We start from the raw sequence: 21,861 nt of genomic DNA, 5'->3' as shown, positions 1-21,861 counted from the left end.
AAACAATTAAATTTCCCATCTAACCCGTTCCAGCCTGTCTTCATTGTGTATCCTGCACTGTAAATACATTGTCCTTATGTAACTGATTTTAGTGTCTGTAATTGTATTATTTTATCTGTACATTTTGCCACATCCTGAGCAGTATAGTAAGTAAAGTATATAACACTAATGGTTACCATCAGACCTTAATTTAGTAGAATTTGTGGTCATTATTTCAATAATTTTATGTTTAGAAATGTAATCCTTGTGTATATGAAAGGAATTTTTTAGTGGTTGTCTGGCAAATAACAGTTGACACTACATTATTGATACAGGAAATGTAGGAGATGATTAAAACCCCTGGATGACGCGATCGTCTGGTATCGGTCGATATCATTGTGCATCAGTGTCAGGCTTATGCATTAGCGCATTACAGAAACCTTGAGATGTGCACACACACACACGAAGCCACATTCTCATACACTTGGGCAAAAACAACCAAGGTTCTGCAGTATCTCCGTTGCACTTAAAATCTAAGCATGCATGTGTTTCTGCACTGCATGGGTCAACTTTAACAAGCAAATAAAAAGTGACCCCTGCTGCTTATTACTTGTTTTAATTAATGTGCTTTTTTCTCATCTCGCTCCCTCAATATGTCTCATTCATGAATCCCCCTCTTTATTTGCTTTCTACTCTCTAAGGGGTCACATGCTGTCATCTGCCCAGTAGCAAGTTGTGAAGGCTTTAGTTTTATAGTTTTTACTTTTTAGTCCTCACGCAAGAAGGAAAATTTCTCCCCTTTATTTCCTATTCATCCTGCACATGCCTGATGTCTTCTTATACCATAATGTACTGTGGAATACCATGTTGTGAATGTATATGAATATTTGGATGGGAAATTACTTAAATATAAAAAAAAGTTGATGATAAAAAGACTTGATAACATGTCCAGATAACTTAGTAAGTTGCTTGTTAGGCCTTTAGCATCCAGCTAGGAAGTAGCAGTTTATCTAACTTGCTGTTGGCCCATCTGCTTATTTATGGTTCACTCGGTTACAATATTTTGTAGCCACACAAATGGCTGGTGCTAGTCATTAGCTAGGTGAGTCATATATATCCATTAGTAGATATCTTAAGTTCCAACATTTAAGCTTGTGAGAGGACAAGCATACTGAGAATTTAACTGGTTCTTGCAGTACTGATTGTTTTCTGTTCATTCACTGTAAGGTTGTGCTTTACAAGTATTTGCATTCTATATTTGTATTGCATCAAAGTCCACAATATACATGGAAACATTAACTCACTTAAGTATATTATGTAGTAATCTGCCTATTAGGTTTAATTACTCATGTCAGAATTGCAAATCATTCTAGCTCAATTTAACTCAGAGTATACAGAGTATGTATCTTTTTTCATCTTTAAAAATTGTCCTCCCAGGTCTTGGCAATCAGGGGACAGAAAATAATTATTCTAAATAAAATCAAAAATATCAGAGGCTCCTCTCGTTTCCCCCAAAACATACTTTCTGCTCGGCTTCTAAACAGAGTGTAAAGGTACAGAAGAGGATTAGGGCCACTGGGGAAAAAATTGCCGTTTTTTTAAAATCAAGAATTCCAAGATAAAAGAAAAAGCTTTTTTTCTTTTTCTAGTGCCCCGAATCCCCTTCTGTATAAATGTCTTTACACACCAGACGCCCTAAAATTCATATTTCAGACTCATTTGTTCTTACTTTTTCAGTTCACTGGATAAATTTGCAGCATTAATTTTTTTTAACCAAGTTCAATTGTTTATTTTTTGAGGTTCCAAATGAACTGATTTGACCAGTCAGACAACCGCATTCGGCAACAAGTGCATTTGTAGCTCAACGCATCCTCCAGTACTGAATATACAATGAAATGGAAATAATAAGATACACAGACACACAGCCAGATGCTGCTTTGGGTCAATCGGATCTCTGCAATGATTTCTCTGCCTCCTTAGGTGTGGTCCAGACTCTGCCAACAAGAGTTCAAACTGCCTCACTGACATCCGGAAATATGTATGAAATCGATCGTGATACAACTTCAACTCCTGGATCAAACTATGAACTTCTCCCTTTATTGTGGGTATTTTTCAGTTTTCTAAATGAGCAAGGAGGAAACAAAGAATGTCTTTAGGTGTTCCTCCTCCTTTTTTTCTCCCTGAAGAGTGTATTGAGTTTATGTTGGTCTGGACCTGTGTAAGATTACCGTCCTCAGCCCTCCTTTTCTTATAAATGTGACATACCACATTGTAGCTGAAAGTGCTCAGTCATTTTACAGAAGGTTTGAATCCTCTTGTGTACTGACTGTATTCAAAAACAATGTGAACATGCTTTTTAAACATAATCCTCAAAGTTTTGTCTGTTATTAAGGGAATAAGAAAAGGACTTTAGGAAATATCAGAAATGCTCCTGTGTTTCGTGCTCTGTGTTTTATCAACAGCAGCTGGCAGGCTAAGCCTGGAGGCTCGGAGAATGAAAGGCAAAGTCAGCACACAGGATCTGTACCTACATGTCATGAGCAGATAGCAGTTGTTAGTGGTATTGAAGAGTTAGGAAAACAGCAGCATCTCACTGGACCCAAGTGATATTTGCAGGTATGTGGAAGCAAGGCTTCACATGCAGTGCAGGGAATAGACTAGAATTACCAAAGTGAAACTAAGGGGCATTGTAATTAAAATAATTCAAAGAGTGTATATAAAGATCAATCTTAGTCCTTAAAGTCATCATCATCCCCTCAAAAGTGTTTTCTTAATCAACAACCATCATATCCGCATATCTAAATGGCTGAATAGGTCTCCCTCCAGTGACTTCCAACATACCAAATGAGTGTTTGTAGAAATGACACAAAGTTCAGGGACATCTATTTGGCCACAAATGGTAAAGATCTTTACCACAAACAGCAACATGACTATGAAGTATTACGCTAACTGTCCATTGTTGCAGTCCCAGCAATGAGACAAGCATGGCTATGCTCAGAGCTCTTAATGATTGCACTTTTCTTAAAAAGTCAAGGAAAGGCATCCAGCAAACAATCAGGTATCTTTCGTCATGCTAGCATAATGTTTGTTTTGGAACAAATTTTCAACGTGACTTATAAATACATCTTTATTCAGTCAAAATGTTTTTTGGGTTCGTGCTTGCAAACTTTGACGCAAACCTAAATCACCTTTTTGTTAAAAGGTTTTTGGAAAAACAGTGTTGGAAACACATAACAAACAAATGACTTTTACCCAGGAAACTGGGATTTGTACCTTATACATGACCATTATTTTAGAGTTAGCTAGCTGATTCATTAGGAGATGTGATCAGTAGTAGTGACAGCAGCTCAATATAACCACTTCAGTAAATCTGGCTAGTCTCATGTTCAAGTTGATCTTCTCAGGTATATCCACACAGCTTCCACATAGCTGTTTGTTTTTTAGATCACTTGTTGGTAGTCCCCTTTAAGCAGTTTCAAAGACACCCAATTTCACGAGGAGAATTATTTAGTATAAGAACTATGTCTTCAGCTGTGACTAAGCAGTTTTTTGCCATTTTTAATTAAAAAGTGCAGAGTTTCGTAGTTTGAAGGCAGCACACCAGATGAGCAGCTAAACCAGAAGAATGCTTCTCCTGTTCTTTTATCCAGCATTCATGAGGTTTTGCACCGTGACATCATTCCCCAGGGATACTGTTAATGGAGAGATTTATCGAAAGGTTATCGACATTCTGAGGAAACAATGAAGACCGAGTTGAAGGAGCATAGTTTTGCTATACTGTACTGGTGCAGGGGGACACAATAGAACTTCAGAGGTCCAAAAACAACAGCTGATTAAAGGCAGAGATTAAAGGCATACAAGGCGAAGATGATGGCCAAATTTAAATCAGGTAAGGCATTTGATAAATACAGAGCATTTCTAATTTTTGTAAACACAGACTTCTCTTCCATTTTTTTGGTTACCATGGTGAACTAATAAATGACTGGTTGCCTGAGGATGAGTGGGTTTTATCGACATCTGGTCTTTTTAAGCCCCTAAAGCAATCAACTGAAACAGACTCTTTTTGAAAAATGTGAATGGTTGTTTATGTGTGTCACGTGGAATGATACTTTTCTTTGTTCCCTGATTGCTAAGAACTGAGAGACCAATTTAATCAAAACAAAAATTAAAAAACTACATTTTGATTGCCAGAGGTGAGAGTTAGTGTTGGAGTTGTCACACTTGATGAATTGGTCCTCGGAGGGTTAAAGGTCTCTGCTCCCGCCCTGCTCTATCTGCTATTGTGTATGTGTGGCCCTTTGGTTCGCTCTCAGTTTTTCTTGCCTCCTTCATTTGCCAACACTTCAGCAGACACCGTTATGTTGCCATGGTTCCTCAGCCTCCGGGAGGCTTCCGTCAGTTCATTAGGACAATCCGACATGTCTGAAGTATTCCATAAAACTCTATGGTGTGAACTCTGCCAGGGGCAACAGGATGCTGCTCTTGGTAGCAGATTAAATCAATTGAGGTCTCCTAAAAATTTCCAGTGCGGGCTTTCTTTTGTTCCAACGGTTGTTTGATGGTTGGGAGAAAACTACACAAGAAAATGCTTGTAACTTCCACTCCTCTTCCATATGAATCGAGGGCTTTTAATGTAAATAAGTCCATTAGACTTCTGGCGTGAACAATGCATAATGCTCAGGTACTCATCTAATATGTGTTTTCTGTGAAAAAGACAGCAGTCAACTGTCTCGATTTAAGAGGAAGAGGAAGAAAATTGTCCAGTGGTGTAAAATAATTTACTGTTGCAGTTAAATCGCTTCCTGAAAAATCAAGCCCCTTCATGCTCAGGTGCAAATGACTCCTTTCTCTGCTTCTTCATTTAATGGCACGAAGGGTGCAGTGTCATTAATAACGGATTATATTTTCCTGTCCCAACCCAAAATTCCACATTTAGAAGCACTATATGAATAATTTCAAGCGTTTGTTATTATCAACCTTAACTCTTTATATGATGTGATATAAACAGATGGTTTACACTGGACGACTCAGTTTAATTCATTTTAATGATTTGAAAGTATTTCTATTGCCTCATTTCACAACAATGGCACTTCACTGTGTTTTCTACTGTAAAGTAAAGACCCTGGGATATTCTAAGGTCTGATGACAGTCTGTGAGGAACAGTAGAAAGGAAGAGCACAGCTCAATAGGCAGTTTGAATGTGAGGGGGAAAGAGGACAGGATAAAAAAAAAAAAAAGAGTGGTGGCCTCCATTATGCCACCTTGGCACAACTTTAAATTTCACAGCTAATGTGTCATTTGAACAGAATCTTTGGTTTACATGATAAAAGAAATGAGTAATTTTCTTCTCCACACTATTTATAAAATCATGTTTAAAACACCGGTCAATCTGAAGAACAATCTTCCTCTGAAGCCGCTGGTCTCACAGTGAGAGACCACAACATTCAGCTTAACTGGACTTTCACCTTATATAAATGCATAAATGTTAGTTTTAGAAGCAAAGTATTGTTATTGTGTGTCATTAATAAAAACAAAAACAATGTCATATTGTTAAAAATCTAGAGAGAAGAATAATGAAGTTCTTTGAAAATGATTTTACATTCACAAACTGTCATGAATCGCTGTGCGGCAGGCAGGAGTTGGACGCAAAATGCAGGCACTCAGGCACGAGGTTTAAACACAAAGAACTCAGCTTTATTCGCTGGCAGGACAAAGTCATACAAAGCAAACTAACCCACAGAGAGACACAGGGAGATCCACACAGCATGAGGGACGACACGACACTGACTCAGAGAAACACAGGGTTTAAATACACTGGGAAGTAACGAGGGGAATGAGACACAAAAGGAGGGCACAGCAGGACACATTCACATAAGACACGGACCTTCAAAGTAAAACAGGAAGGATCACACAGAGACGCGAACTAGACACAGTGGAGACAGCAACTAAGAAACAGAGACATAAACCATAAGGCAGAGGACTCTAAGAACCGAAAGACACAGAGGGAAATACTAAGCTTGGAACACAAGAAACTAGACTAGAGGGAGTAACAAAAGACCAACCATGAGAACATAATTCACAATGCAGAGTGACAGAAAACAAGAAACTCAAACATGCAAAGGCACACAATTACACAGAACAGAGGGGGCACAGAGAAACATGAAGGGCAAGGGATCAAAACTAGAAGCCATAGAATAAATCACACAAGTACAATAATCACAAAGAACTAAAAACGCTGGGTCAGGGGACCCAGGACCGTGACACATACGTTTTTATTTATGTTTTTACCCTGTCATTATGGGATAATGTGAGTATAATTTTGAGGTAAAAATTGAATGTAATGCATTTTACAATAAAGCTGTAACATGACAAAATGTGGAAGAAGTGAAGCGCTGTGAATACTTTGTGGATGTAGTTGCCTCTTCCTGACATGTCTTCCTGTTAATAAAAGGGAGTTCTTCTTTCCCACCATCACCAAGTGATCACAGAGGACTGAGAGCTGATTGGAGTTTTCCTACTATAATAATGTTGGCTCTTTACTATAAAACCGTTGAGAAGATTGTTGTTGTGAACAGGCATTTCATACAGTAAATAAACTTGCACTGGATTGAGTTTCACCAATTACTATATTACAACAATGGAATGTACTACCTTATAATGCCCCTTCCTGACTTCTTGTTTTTTTGCATATTGTTTGCAAAAACATTTTTAGTATTTGACAAAAATAATGTACAGATAAAAATATAGTAAACACAAAATACCATTTTTAAGTGATAATTTAATTTATGAAAGGATAAAACCGTACCTGGCCTTACTGCATGTATAAAAAAGTAATTGCCCCTTAAATGTAATAACTGCTTGTGACATCCTTGGCGCCAAAAACTGCAATTAAGTGCTTGCGGTAACTGGCAAGGAGTCACATCTCTGTGGAGGAATTTTGGTCCTCTCTTTCTTAATTCAACCACACTGGTTTTTTTTATTTTTATCATGAACAGCCTGTTTAAGGTTATAACAAAGCATCTCAATCTAATTTAAGTCCCAACTTTGACAACCAATCAGAGGTGGACTTACTGGTTTGTTTCAGATCAATATCCTGCTGCATAACCTGCGTGCACTTCAGTTTCAGGGCACAAACTGATGGTCGGACATTTTTCTTCAGGGTTTCTGCTACACAGCAGAATTCATAGTTCCATCAATTACGGAAAGTCATCCAGGCACTAAAGCAGCGAAGCAGCCCGAGACCATCACACTACCACCACCATGCTGACTGTTGCAATGATGTTTTTTTAAATGAAATGCTGTGTTAGTTTTACAGCAGATGTAACAGGACTCAAGCTTTCCAGTAAGTGCAGCTTTTCTCTCATCAGTCCACGGAATATTTTGCCCCAAAGTCTTGGGAATCATCAAGACTTTGGTCAGCAGTGTTGTTTCCTTGGATCTCTCCCATGGGTGCCATTTTTGCCGTCTCTTTCTTATTGCAGAATCATGAAAACAGACCTTAACTGGGATAAGTGAGACCTGCAGTTCTTTAGATGTTGTTCTGGGTTCTTTTGTGACCTCCTGGATGAATCACCAATGCGCTCTTGGGACTATTTTGGTCGGCCGGCCACTCCTGCGAAGGTTCAGCACTGTTCCAAGTTTTGTCCATAGTTCATAATGACCATAGTTTACTGGAGTACAAAAGCCTTAGAAATAGCTTTCCAGTTCCTTCCAGAATGATAGATGACTGACAGACTTTGTTTCTCAGTCGTTCTTAGGTTTCATCTTCTAGATCGTGGAATGATGAGTTGCTTTATGAAATAGTTTAGCCTTTGTCAGACAGGTTTTATTTAAGAGATTTCTTTATTTAGCATATCTGGCAGTAAATAGTGAGGCTAGTGAAATTAAATTCAACATTCCAAAAAAATGTTATTAATCTCAGTTAATTAATAATTTAACAGAGAAGGGAAGTTTTTCCACACAGGGCCAGATAAGTTTGTATAGTTTATTTCTCGTCATAAATGAAACTGCTTTTGTATTTATTCATCTTACCTTGTCTAACATTAAAATGTATTTGATGATCTAAAACGTGTGAGAAATATGGAAAAAAACCAAGAAATTAGGGAGTTTATCACGGCACTGTAGGGATTTGCTTTTTCTGGTCCGAAGAAAACATGAAACTCGTGTTTTCACGCAAATCTTCAAAAACCGTTCAGCAAATCAATTTAATGCGAAAGGATTAGGCCTCAGTAATCCAGTTTGATGCAATCCACTACTTCCTAGACTTCTCCCTCGAGGGCTGGAGGCAGAAGGATATTCCCTTGACTGACAATTACAGATAATTACAGCGTCAGAGTGAAAGCTTTATTTAACAAGCTGTGTCCTAAATTACCTATAATTGACGTGGTCATTTTATAAAATCATTGACAATGTTTGACGACTCTTTTTGCATTTCCAGATGTTTGCAGGGGTGAAAGACGTGACTTGCTTCTTCTGATTTACGACTTTAAAGAAAATGGCTTTGGGCCACAGGGACGCACAAAGAACTTAAACTGAGGAGGGGATGTGTTATTTTAGCAACAAGTTACTGTTGCCAGAATTCGATATTCTATCAAAGGTGCAAAGACAAATTACATCCACCTACGGATTTAGGTTAAATAAACAAAATCAGCGATAGGTTTGATTTATTTCAGATAACAAAGGCTAACCTAAATCTGCTATTGGCAAACTGATAATTTGGGATTTTAAGAGGTCGTTGAGTTGAAAAACAAGAAGTTTGGAATTTAAAGTTGAAACTTATGGAGACGGTCTTTGTAATTCATTGGTGAAATAAAATGAAAAGTTCATAAAAATGCAAATCAGCCTATTATTTTCCACCAAACACCCCAATCCCACTAAAGCTTTCTGAGGAAAGAAGTGAACAATGAGTTGAATGGAGAGGAGCATGAAGTCCAATTATTTTAATTTAGTCAATTTTTCACTTATGTGGATTATAAAAATGAAAAAACAGTGAGCCAAAAAAAAAAGAAAGAAAGAAAGAAATGAAAGGCTTTTACGAAACACCATAAAATGACTCTTTATACTGACACTATATACTATATAAGTGCTATTAGTACTTTTTTATATTTGCCTTTTGCACTGGATCCTACACAGAACACAAACACACAAATGTCAGCATCACAAGAACGTTTGTTTTCATCTGTGTTTTAATTTGATCTGTATTTAACATTAAAAAACCAAAGTGTTCATTAAAAAATATTTATGAGGACGCCCTCTTTTTACACATGTACCTGCCCGAGTGTAAACCCAAATAAAAGGCAAAGAAAAAAAGAAGAAAAGTCCGGAAGCAGTGGTGGCATTAGCTTTGAGTTATAGTGTTAACTTGTAGCTTTATCAAAATGTCTTAGCAGGCAGAGCTGCTCTGGAGGCAGAACTAGGCTTTTTTTTTTTTTTTTTAACTTAGGTAAGGTTATTTTTAAAAAAATATATTTAAAGCTAAATTCCTCCTCATACAAATGAAAAGCTGAGTTCTACTGCTACTGTAAAGCTACATTTGACATTTACCATATTTATACTGTAACTGAGACTTCCTGGACCCGTGGTCACCAGTACAAATGCAGTCTCGCTTTAAATTGGAGTCGGATACGTGCAGTTTGATATTAGGCAACTGGCAAAGTAAACACCAAAAACATGACAGTGAAATACTTCAAACAGGTATACACAGTGCTATGGCTTTGTGTAAGTACCGAACACTTACTGCTCAGCCTGGTAGATCTGATGATTCACTCCTCATAGCTGAGTCTCGGAGAAGTTTATCAATATTCATATCTCGCTAGTTATATTTTACAAATGAGACCTGAGCCACTTTGTCGATCCCTTATTCCAAGGCTTACCAGACATCATCAACACACCGCTAACAGCTAATAGTAAATTCAACTCGTCTGAAAATTGTACTGATTGTAGTATTTCTTTCTGTTATAATATTGTGTATTTTACAGCTATTTTAGCAGTTTCCCCTATATCTGTCCACTTTAGTTTTATTGCATAGCAGCTGCTTATATTTTTGCCTCCAGAGTGGCTCAGACTCTAAAAAATGTCCTTGTCTCTTAGAGCTTCAGTTCAGCCTGCCGGAATAATTCCGCAATTTGTCCCGGAAGCGTCGCATCTCCCCGTCTGTCACATCATCTGAGTTCTTGGCATGGGTTCCTGCTGGTGTCCGGGATACCAGTGTCCAAAATTGTTCACATATCCTCCTGAGTGCACCGGTGCACCTTTGGCAGCCATGCTGATATCCCACAAGGAACACGGAGAGGAGGAGGCTGGTGGTGGAGGGGCAAGGTGTTCTCCCTCGGGTCCACAGGGCCCATTCTTCATGATCTTCTTGTATTTAGATCGTTTATTTTGGAACCATATTTTCACCTAGAAAAAGAAAAAGTACAAGAGTTAAGAGTCATACAGGAAACGCTGTGATTGGATTGAGTGATTTATTACAAGATAAAGACCAAAACTATCATAAAGTGACTGTTTTATTTTAAGGTCATGGGCTCAGTAAATAGTTTTATTTAAAATAATTATGCAGCACCGTGTTCTTATTTTGTCCTCTGTTTTTCTTCCTCGAGTTTTAAAAAAATCAGTAACCAACACAACAGTGGGTGAGTCTTTAACCATAAATATACATCTAAAAACACTTTGTTCACAACTAAAATCAAATCAGGTTAAACTCTCATTGCACCCTTGTGGTTTTATACGACTACCAACAAGTCAAGTTGGAGTTTACAACTGTCTTTACCAAGGCACATATAATATGTGCTTTATTAGCATCGTCAACCCAGCAGCCCAAAAGAACTGTACAATCACCTAAAAATCAAGGTGGGTGTTGTCACAATCTCTCCTATAATTTTGTCATTAACCACAAAACTAATCAGTTTTTCCTTGAGTTCAAATGGAGGTTTTTTTTTGCCAAATTTGAAGAAATTCCCTCAATGTGTTGCTAACAGTGGATCACAGTAAAATCTAGTCCGATCATCCTTAAGCCTGAGTGAACCCTCCTTCACCACAGTTACTGACAAGAAGAAAAGATTTCGATATAGATGACCTGATAACTGAATCATTATAAAGTCATTGCTATCTAGCACTAACAGCTGTGATGACCAAAGGTAAGTGATGCGCATGAGTAGATTAACATTAGCTTTGGGCTCCTTAAATCTAGGTGCTAGCTTAGGTGCTTCCTTTAAGTTGAACTCAGCGAGGAAGCAGCTTTTCTCTGCACAACTGTTTCTGTTTTTAGTTTTTGGAAACATTAAAAGGTTTAGCACATGTTAGCAATGATACCTAATGATGTGGCGGTGATAATGTGATACCTGCGGCAGGCAAAAACAAAGCAAAACAATAAGGCAGTGTAAGGTTACATAAACCAGGCAACAATAGGCAGCACACGTAAGATGTGCCTATACTTCAATGCGGTACTAACAGAGAGTAAGCTTGGAGTAATATTACAGGGAAACTATAGTTAGCTCCTACAGCTAAAAACACCAGCACATGATAAGGTACTTGAATCACACTGTCACACCCACACTACAGCATACAGCTCCTTTAGGGTTATAAAAACTATCTTGGTGTGACACATAAAGCTGTTTATTGGAATGCCTGCATCTTATAGAACGACGGGTTCAATGGAAACTGATGGTCAGCATATTACCCAATCCTGAGTATATTAGCCAGCAGGTTCATACAAAAATATTAATATGTGACTACAGGCATCATATAATTAAAATATCTCAAAGTATTTCGATGAATATCACTTCAATCATTTATCAGTGGTTACAGATGATTTAGTTACGTTGTTAATATAATTGGCATTTCTTTGTTTCCAGCATGCTTGCAAATTGAGCATCAAATTACGCAAATATGCCTGTCGGCCAACCTGTCAGCTTAGTGGGAACGAGTGAATCATGTATAATTGTACAGAGCCAGTGAAGGATACTTTTGTCTGAAATGGGTTTTAACTGTGCTGTAAAGGGGAAAAAACCTGCGCCCATAGCACAGTTCTGGCTAGCAACAAAGGAGAAGAAATATAAAAGAGTGAGCAAAAGAAAAGAAAACACTCTTGGCCCTGAAAGTGTTTTCTTCTCCAGTCCTAGGAATTATTACCCGGGGAGTTTATGGGTATTTATGAAGACTGTTGTGAAGTGGTTTTATGGAAGATATTTTAATCTATAAAAATTCTAATTTCAGAGTGCTGTAATTGATTCGGAATATGTGGAAAAAATTATCCCTTTCCCAATAATCCCAAAATGTCCAGCTTTCACACCCAGCTTTTGAACTGAAACAGCCAGAAATCATGCCGAGTGAAATTTGACATTTAATTTAAACTCTATTGTTCCAATATATCCACTGACGCCAGTCACCAGCTGTGAAAAGCATAGACTCCATAAATATACGATATAATATATGAAAATTAAAGGCGATAATGCTGCTTTTCAGAAATTAAAACTAATTAAATTGTAAATTATCCACTTTGAATTCTTCAAGCTGCAACATTTAGGAAGGTTTTAAATCATATTAAAGTTCAATTATTAAATTAATATAATATTAATCTTAATATAAAAAGTGATAGTCACACACTGCATTGAATACTATATAATAATCCCCTGCAGTATTACACTGTGGATGAAAACCTGAAGGATTGGAGTGTAGCTTAAGAGGCCAGGAGTCAATCAACAGCATCCTCAGTGAGAGCATGTCATCTGTAATTATTGGTTTCATATTCCAGCAGCAACACGGAGCTGACAGTTTTCTGAGTGTGTGGCTAATGACTCTGACTTTAAGGGAAGACGGTGGCTGAAAGGCAGGCAAAAGACCACTGAGGGACACAGAGTGTGTGTGAAAATTAACAAACTTAATTGTCTGCATATACTAAAGTCCTTGTCAAAAAAGTTTTATTTGTCCAGATGTCTTCCATTTGGAAGTTGTATAGATGGCGTGTATGTGTGTGTGAGAGAGATGGACAGAGATAGGGAACGTTTCGAGGAAAAACATTAGAACAGTGCTACGTGCCATTTCTCAGCTGCGTTGGGAACATTATTTTTCGATGGAAAGTGGTCAGTCGCTGGCTGGCAGCCTAATGGCATGATCGCTATCTTCAAGTGTGTGTGAGTGTGTGTGTGCGCGTGCATTTACGTGGCCGTGGGTGTATGCGTGCACATAAACTACGTATGTTTTCCATGAGTGTGCCCGTGATCAGAAAAGCGCACCCGTGTACGTGAGGAATGCACAGCAGACGCAGCGGGCCAACACATATAAGCACACAGGCTAGATGCAGCTGACTGTGGGTTTCAGTAGGACTTGTTCGGTGTCTTCTATTAATTATGTCGTAAAGAAGCCTAAAAATATAAAAAGTTGCTTTTTGTATAAAATTACTGCACAAATTTTACCTGCAATTCTCTATATTTACAGCAATACTGGTTAGCCTAGCCTAAAACATCAGAGGTTTTTATGTTTCAAAATCATTTGACCAAGAAAAAGGAGTGGAAAGTAAACAAAATAGAAAGTATTTATTAGAGAAAATGAAAGAAAATAATAAAATTTCAAGGATCGCAGGGTTTTAGTTCTACATGACCAGTACATTAATAATATACATTATTAATATAAGCCAATATTCATCCTCAGTTCCTGATTCAGATAATTTTTCAGTGTATCGTAGTTCGTGCATGACATGATCTGACATATAAGTACAAGGGGAAACAAAGACAATTATTCTAACTGACACAGCAAGAGCTCTTCACTCTTTTCCAGAAAAGTCATTTTTTCCTCCCTAAAAATATAGGGCTTGGGTTTGGGTTAACACTGAGGATGACTTTGACCTCAGAGTGTTAAAACGTTGTACCTAATCTAGTTAATCTCTTGGTTTGTTTAATATATTTGTTCCCATCTGTCTATTTACTGGCTAGTTGGACCCGTTTCCATTACTGTTGCCACATTCCGAAAAATTTAAGTTAAATTTGCTAATAGAACCAAGAATTGGATGAAAAATAAAAATCAAGGTTGAAACGTACAGGCAAGGCAACTCTTGATTAAAGAAGCGGAAGACTGTGTCAAAGCTGAAGGCAGTAAACCTTTTTATTTATGAGTGTCTTGCTCAAATACTTTTGATCCCCTGAAAATAGTGGGCTGTGTATACAAGATGCTGAAGTTCAACAACGCTTAGTGCAACATTTTTCCCCAACCACATCACCACATCAACTGTACCGTGTACACCAACTGTACTATCAACTGTAAGCTGGCTATGAACATTTCACAAAAGGCACCATCATCTTCAACATGTGGCGTTGTGCATAGGGTGTATTTAACGAATGCTGCTTTTTTTGTTCTATTGTGGAATTTCTGAGTGTGTTATAATGGAAACATTTACACATCAGGAACTGGACATTTAAAAAATCCAGATAAAAGGACAAAAAGTAGTGAGTTATTTTGTACCTAGCCTACAGAAATGCAACAAATGTAACAAATGGTATGTGATACTAATAAAAGTAACTTCAGTAACTTTGTGCCGTGTTTCTGAAATGGGAACTCAAAGAAAGAAGACTCCCACACGCTAAACATCACAATCCAACATACAAATGTGCTGCCATTCCTCAAACTACCATCACATGTGCGCTCATTGTACTCCACAATCAGCTGAATCAGCTGTGTTGATCCGTACAAACTGACTGCCTTTGATCCAAAACACCTCGAAGAACAAGGAGCGAGTTCAAAAATGGTGCTTCTCAATGAGCATACATGTGAGTATGACTTGTAGCAGACCACAATAAAAAAGCAAACCACTATACCACTACAAAAGATGAAGACAAATGAATGGATCATCTCTTACTTCTAGTGTAAACATAGCTGCTGCAGTTAATTCATATGGGATTAGGACAATTCAGCTGATGACATCAAATGCTGATGGTTGCTGAGTGTGCACACACATGCAGGCGAGCATGGATCGTATTTCAAATATTCCAAAACAGTGTCATCTAATGTTTCCCCAGTCGGACACCTGCTGTCTATTCAAACCTTTATTCTTCACCTTTTGGACAGGCGCAATGTATCTGTGATTATTCTACACAGAGCCTACAGTGTCATAAGCCCATGGAAGTAAGGCACTGCTATAATTTGTTGTTATAGATTCCTGTTATCCATAAACAACAACGACTCTGCTGACTGACAGAGTTGGCCACTTTGTCTACAGTCTACATGTACCAGTTACTCACAGGGACAATACTTCCTGTTTTCCAGCTCTGCACTGGTTCTCCCAAGAGAAACAAAATGTTTAATAATATCACTGTCAGACTCTGTCGTTGTTGGCTGTGCTTATGTGAAACTTCCACTTTTTCAGTTTTCATTAACTAGAAAATAGCTGAAACCAACTTATTTATCATATTTAAGAAACTACAGACAATGACTGACTCTCCTCTTGGTAAGTCAGTTTGCTTAATGCAGATGAATTTGGTAGTAAATACATCCTAGCATGAGCTACCATGATGGCAAAAACACTAGCTCAACTCAAATAATACATCACTAGTTCAAGCACTTTAACAAGCGTTTGGACATCACAGTGTTAAACTAAGTTTTAATTGTATCAATTATATGAAATTATAAACAAAGTTATTATTACTTTATTTTGAGTTGATGAATGAATTACATTAAGTTGGCAATAGAGGTGCAACAAAAGAGACGACACAGCCATGCCTCTTACAGCCTTCTCTTGCACTGAGTCAGTATTACACTAGCTGACAGCAGTGGATCACTGGAGCTAAATATCAACATAAAATTTGTCAGTAATCTGGATTTTCCAGCGTCACTACCTCGTGACTTCTTGGCAGCTCTCAAATGAAGTTTTGTGTTGAACAATATCAGGAAAACTGCCCGACAAAGCAAATCAGAATCAGCAATCAGCTTAAATGAGCACATTGCTAATTTAAGCAGGCCCAGTAGTAAACACAGACACTGACAAAATAAAGCAGTTAGTAAAACACGTTCCACTGTTTTTCTTTGTCAGTTACACAGATGTAGAGATTTATGGCTGATGAGCCCCAATGAAAAACACAACAGTTTTTCAGTATCATTAAAAAGCATTTATTCAAAGAAAACACGCTGGAATGAAAAGCATCTCTCTGGTCTATGAGTGTGTTTTCTTCATTAGTTCTGTTACGATTATGTCATTTGCATTGGTAAGTTTTAAAAATGTTCATTATGTCTCATAACGAGACCAACCAGGTGTCACACTTTGTTTTTTATCACTTGTCCCATAAAGTTGAGTCTCACAAAAAACATATGCCTTATAAAGAAATGTGAATCTACCCTCCCCCCAAAAAAGTAAATAAATAAAATAAGATATATTTGATCCTAAAATGGTCAGTGCCAAATGTATATAGTGCTACATTTTTTGTATTTGTTAAATAAATACTACAAAATCTACCTTTAATCATTAGCAATGTGTTCCACATTGTACTACACAAGCATGCTCTATTCCCCACAATTAGTTTCATGGGGTCCAGTCATAATACTCAAAGCAGTGCATGATGTTAGGTGAAATAATCAGCCTAAGGAGGTATACACGAATCATTACAACCAACTACACGTTTCTTTGTGGATTCCAACTGTACATAAAATATATATAATTAGGGCTCCTATTTCTAAAGCAGTCCATGTATTTTGCAAAATGTGTAAGTTACTACATTTCGTATTTTGAAGAAAATGCACCTTCATTCACACATTTGCCTGTTTTTCTAACGCTATGATAAAACTGAGGATCGGGGGATTTGATCTGTAACGTAAAGATTCAGAACAGCAAATATTGAAGTGTTGTTGACTGGATAAAAGCTGGATTGCTGCTGGCTAACGTGGTTCAACCTTTATGGACATTTATAAAAAAATGTGAATTATAAAAAAATGTTAAAATATCCAATGAAATCATTTTTACCTAGACGCCACAACAACACGATGCAGCTTCACAGACAAAACAGCAGCTGTTGGGATTCGTTTGCTGGTGTCTCCACATGTGTATGAGTGCGCACACACATTTCAAAGAGATGCAAAACAGGCAGAAAGTCCCAGTGAACCAATTTTGAACCTGTTTTGGTGACACGTGGAGACAAATCTGCGCAAACGGTTTCCAGCACACTGCTCTGCATTTTCAAATGTTTTCTCCCGTCTCATGTATTTGAAGATTTCATGACAGAGTTTATGCCATATTGCACTTATGTTTGGCTACATCAATGTCTAATTCACAGATGAAGGAATGTTGGCATCAGTCGGCATGAATGTACCAGCGCTCGTCTTGTTTGGGCTTAGCAGAGAACAAAGAAAACAATCAGAGGTGTGATTGAGCTCAGTTAAGAAGTAGCTCTAATCTTGTGTCATGCATACTTTGGAAAATAGGGTGAGATTGCAACTCACACCCTCTATTAGAGTCATTTCACACTGGAAATGTTTTCAAATCTTCACATCATAGACAATAATGTTTTTACCTTAGACAGGTTAATTATATTCCTAAAACGCTTTACACGTATTCTTAAAGTGTCATTCCATCCTGCTCACATTTTAATGCCTAACATATTACGAATGTTCAAATTTAGGGACCGTCTACACTGCTTTATTGTGCATGCTTTGTCCATGTGTGAATAGCTCATACTAACCTGTGTCTGCGTGAGGCCCAGTTTGGCGGCCAGGTCGGCCCTCTCGGGCAGGGCGAGGTACTGGGTTTGCTGGAAGCGCTGGTTGAGAGCCTGTAGCTGCAGGCTGGAGTAGATGGTCCGAGGCTTCCTGATCTTTTTCCCTTTTCCATTGAGCCTCACTTCTCCATTTTCTATCACCGCTGTGGGCTTCTCATGCTCTGCGTTAGAAGGGAGGACAGAAGGACGGTGTTCAGAAAAATGTTAACAGTGGGATTTCAAGCTGGGCTCTTCTATGTCACAAAAAGACTGTAGAAAATCATTTTAACATTTAAATGATTACGAGATATAAAATATTCATGTGTGAACACTGAAAATTGATGTTGGACAAAAAAAGTGGTTTATACTATAATGTTTTTGACATAAATTCTTTTTTAACCATTTATTATATTAGAAATTGTACAAAAAGTATAAATAACACTGAAAAGTATTTTGTGAAAACTGTCCCAACATCTACAATTCAAAGATAAAAAAAGAAATCTCTACATGTGTTGATTAAAAAATTGGCATTCAAAGATTTTGGATTCAAAATACTAACAACAATTAATAATAAGCTCCCCTCTAAAATTGGATGGTGCTGTTAAAAATGGATATAGCGCAGAAGCAGTAATTAACTTCACCCAGTACTCAAGGCTAGAAAAATCCAGGAACCTGAAGTAACACTGGAGGAAAATAACCCGCTGATACTGGCTAAAACTACTACAGCTACAGTAAATTAACCCACAGCAGCTCATTTTTACACAGTGATATTATGTAATGATTAAAGATCAGGTAGCGTCACAACTATGACATGTGCAATGATAGTGAGTGGTGGTCCTTTTCAAACCATGTTGACTTACAGTTATCCAGACATCAAAGCAGCTCAGCTTTTCTTTGTGTTTTTTGTATTTGTGTATTTTTTTCAGGAAAGCTATATTGTGCGTACGTACACCCCCTCTGATCTTTGTTATGACATGAGCTCACAGCTTGCAGTGGCAGGAAAGAACAGTTGTAGAAAAGCCAAGGCCCCACAAGATGCTTGCATTCTGTATCTGAGCTACGCTCTGAGCTGACGCGCAGCAACAGCGGGGGACAGAAACACAGTGGGTGCTTAGAAACGACCTGACAGGGGAAGGTTTCTTTTAGAAAGAAAACGCGCTAGTGTGTAAAACACTTATTAGCTCAATCTGGCTCACATATCCATATATAATAAAACGTATATGTATGTTTTTAAGGTGTGACCCTTGTTCCAAGAAACTGGACATTTCATAAAGGTGACCAAAGTGTCCAAAAAGAACTCCATGTCAACAAGCCCTGCAGAGTCCCTCACAGACCAAGATTTGTACAACACAGTTAACGTGTAAAGTGATGTTTTGCTGTTGGAGTTTTACACCACGCTCTAACTCACCCAATGCATACAAGTTAAAGTCCAAGAAGACAGATTTTGGGTGAGCACCAATGAAAATCTGTCGTATTTATTTGTGTTTTTGTAACTGATCATTTTCTCTGCCACTGATTCCAAATCTGCTTTAAAAATGTATAAACTGCAGTTGCTGTGAAGGATTGTGAAATGGGCCTTGAGCTGATCCATCTGTTCGTCTGTCGATGCGCATTTACAGAAGCAGAATTTATTTATAAAACCAGTCGAGTAAACCTGATGAAAGTACTGCGTCATGTTTATGGAGAACTTTTTTTTCTTTTTAAGAAAACATAAAAACATTGTGTACTTTTTCTGAATTTTATTTTCATTTTTAAGCTTTTCTGCCCTTTTTTATGTGTATCTGATACAAGACGGCTGTTTTCTGTCTCTCTGAGAGTCTCTGTCAGCGTTCCTGTCATCTCAATATTTTGTAAACTGGTGAAATAAGTCACCAGATTTTAAGCTGAATATATGCTGAAATAACCGTAAATACTGAGGCAAGGATATTTTCAGTATAGACAAAAAAAATAATCCTATGTAAAGATTTAGTTTAAATGAACGTGTTTTTTTATGTAATAGTAAATTCTTTAAATAATAATGATGAAAATAAAAATATAAAATTAAGAGCAATTTTTTTTTTAAAAAAGTGAAAATGTGAAAGAAAAGTGATCTGCACTGGGATATTATTTAAAACAAAAGAAACAGTCGTAATCGTCCCGGTATCTGTTAACAGCTCCTGCTGCCAAATTCTGACGAGACGTTTTCATCTTACGTGGAGTTTTATTTTTATTGGCGTTTATTGTTTTTTCGTAGCTTTAATCTGTCATATTACACAAAATAACTGCACGTCTCTGTCAATGAAGCAAAGACATAAATAAGAATATGAAGTAAATGTATCAGGTTTTTCCCTTTGGGTTGGATTTTAGTTTTGTTGCATTTTGAAAAAAAAAAGCTCAAATCTATAAAACACATTTTTTCGTTTAAAATGACATTTTCGTTTAATTTCGTATTTAGTTAATTCTGTTTATTGTGGTAGTGTGATAAGTCAGATCACAGGCTTTGGTGTCTGCTCACAGGGAAACGTGACGGCTAATATTTGGAGGAGGATGAGGATGAGGCTTTGGGTTTTGGTGGGGAGCGCGGGACACCACAGGGCCTGTGCCGGAGAGTCACACAGTCTGCGCAGGCCTTAAACACATCTCCCGGCCAACCCCAAAATACGCTAAACACAACGCTGTGGCCGACCTGTGTGTGGATCCAATTATTGCGTTCCGCTGCGGCTTATTTTCATGTTTCTGTAGACCCACTTCAAGAATTTTAATGGTCCGAGTTCATCCGCTGTGATTATCCTTATTAGTTTTGCGTGTTTTATTCTTTTAATGTCCTCTGTGATCAATTTCAGACTGAATTACTATTAAAAATGACACATCGAACTATTAATAATGTATTTTAGCTTGTTGTCGGATTTATTTATTTATGGCATCTTTCAGCACATTTAAACTGACAAATAAATTAAACTAAAATCCCACGAACATATTTAAAGACCAAAGTGTAGAAACAAGGAAATGAGCAAACATTTATTCATTTCTGTGCGTAAACCTACCCGCATCGTCCAGTCTGGTGTGTCCGAGCGCGCCGCTGTGAGCACCGTGCTGATAAGGCAGGTAGGCACCGGGGTGATGCGCGCTCACTGGACTGTGGTAGGGTGGGTATCCCAGCGGGCGACCGTAAGAGGAAGCCCCGGAGGAGAAGGGCCCATCGTGCTGCGAGGGTCCGACAGCGTGCAGTCCGTGGACCGGATAATGGTTGTGGGATAAGCCTGGCGAAGGTTGTTGATGTCCAGGGTGTCCAGGGTAGCTGTGTCCACCGAACTCCAAAAACGCAGATTTGGACGGATCGGACGTTACTAAAGTGTCTGATATGGAGCTCATAGTCATCATTGGGGAGAGGGGCAGCGATGTGCAGGGGAGAGAGGACGACGGGTCGGCTATGACCTCCAGATGAGGGTCATGATAAGGCAACTGGTTTAAAAAGAAACAAGAAAAACACCCCACAAGAAAACAGAAGACTTTAAGAAGCAGCTCTTTAAAAACAAAGCGTCTCTGTATTCCCGTGGAGTGACTTTAGGTGGGTCTGCCCTCCGCTACATCCCAGCTGAAAGCTCCACAAACATCACGCTCAGTGTTTAAAAGCATTAAGTCCAACAGTAGAAGACTGGACGCATGGCAGGGAAACACGCAGACCAACAGGGGAAGTCAGCGAACAGAGAAAACAAAACAGGAACTCTTAACCAAGCAGCAGGTTTAATTACGAATATCCTTCGACGTGCTCAGGTTTTCCTCCTACTCTCGGGCCAAAACAACCAGGTTCCCGCTCGATTCCCCGTTTGTTGTAAAGAGACTCCTGGCAGCGGAGAGAACTGGAGAGTGTTCCGAACCTGAGAGCGCACTGCGCGTCTGCTCTGACCCCCTCTCTGCCTCCATTTGGCACAAGCAGCGCGCTCATTGGCTGCAGGGCTTAACCGTGTCACACAAATCACAACCGGCAGCGGCGGGGCAGCCGGCTCTTCCCGGAGCTTGTGGCTGAGAGAGGGCCTTAAGAATGCCGAAAGAAGCCTTCAAGTTAAGAACGGCCATTAAAACATTTTTCCGCAAGTGTGACAACATGTACAAAAATAAATAAATAAAAAACTGCAGACATATTTTCCTTTTATGAGGTCAACAACTGCTTGGATCACAACAGTTTAACGAAGGCATTTTATTAATACTGACTGACGAGCTTATTTTCGGG

At 38.3% G+C, this 21,861-nt stretch overlaps 1 protein-coding gene across 1 annotated transcript; it reads right to left on the bottom strand.

Moving 5' to 3' along the window:
• Window positions 1–9,180: 9,180 nt before the first annotated feature.
• Window positions 9,181–21,509, bottom strand: LOC102213905 (homeobox protein Dlx4a-like). Its single transcript, XM_005750984.1, has 3 exons — window positions 20,675–21,509; window positions 17,637–17,833; window positions 9,181–10,377 (listed from the first exon to the last, which is right to left on the bottom strand). Exons 1-3 carry the CDS (start codon window positions 21,009–21,011, stop codon window positions 10,135–10,137), a joined length of 777 nt encoding a protein of 258 aa, XP_005751041.1. The 5' UTR covers window positions 21,012–21,509; the 3' UTR covers window positions 9,181–10,134.
• Window positions 21,510–21,861: the final 352 nt, after the last annotated feature.

This window comes from Pundamilia nyererei, unplaced genomic scaffold (assembly GCF_000239375.1).
Source record: "Pundamilia nyererei isolate P.nyererei 1_Seehausen unplaced genomic scaffold, PunNye1.0 scaffold00295, whole genome shotgun sequence".
Classification (NCBI taxonomy): Eukaryota; Metazoa; Chordata; class Actinopteri; order Cichliformes; family Cichlidae; genus Pundamilia; species Pundamilia nyererei.
This window is presented reverse-complemented; position numbering and strand designations above follow the sequence as displayed.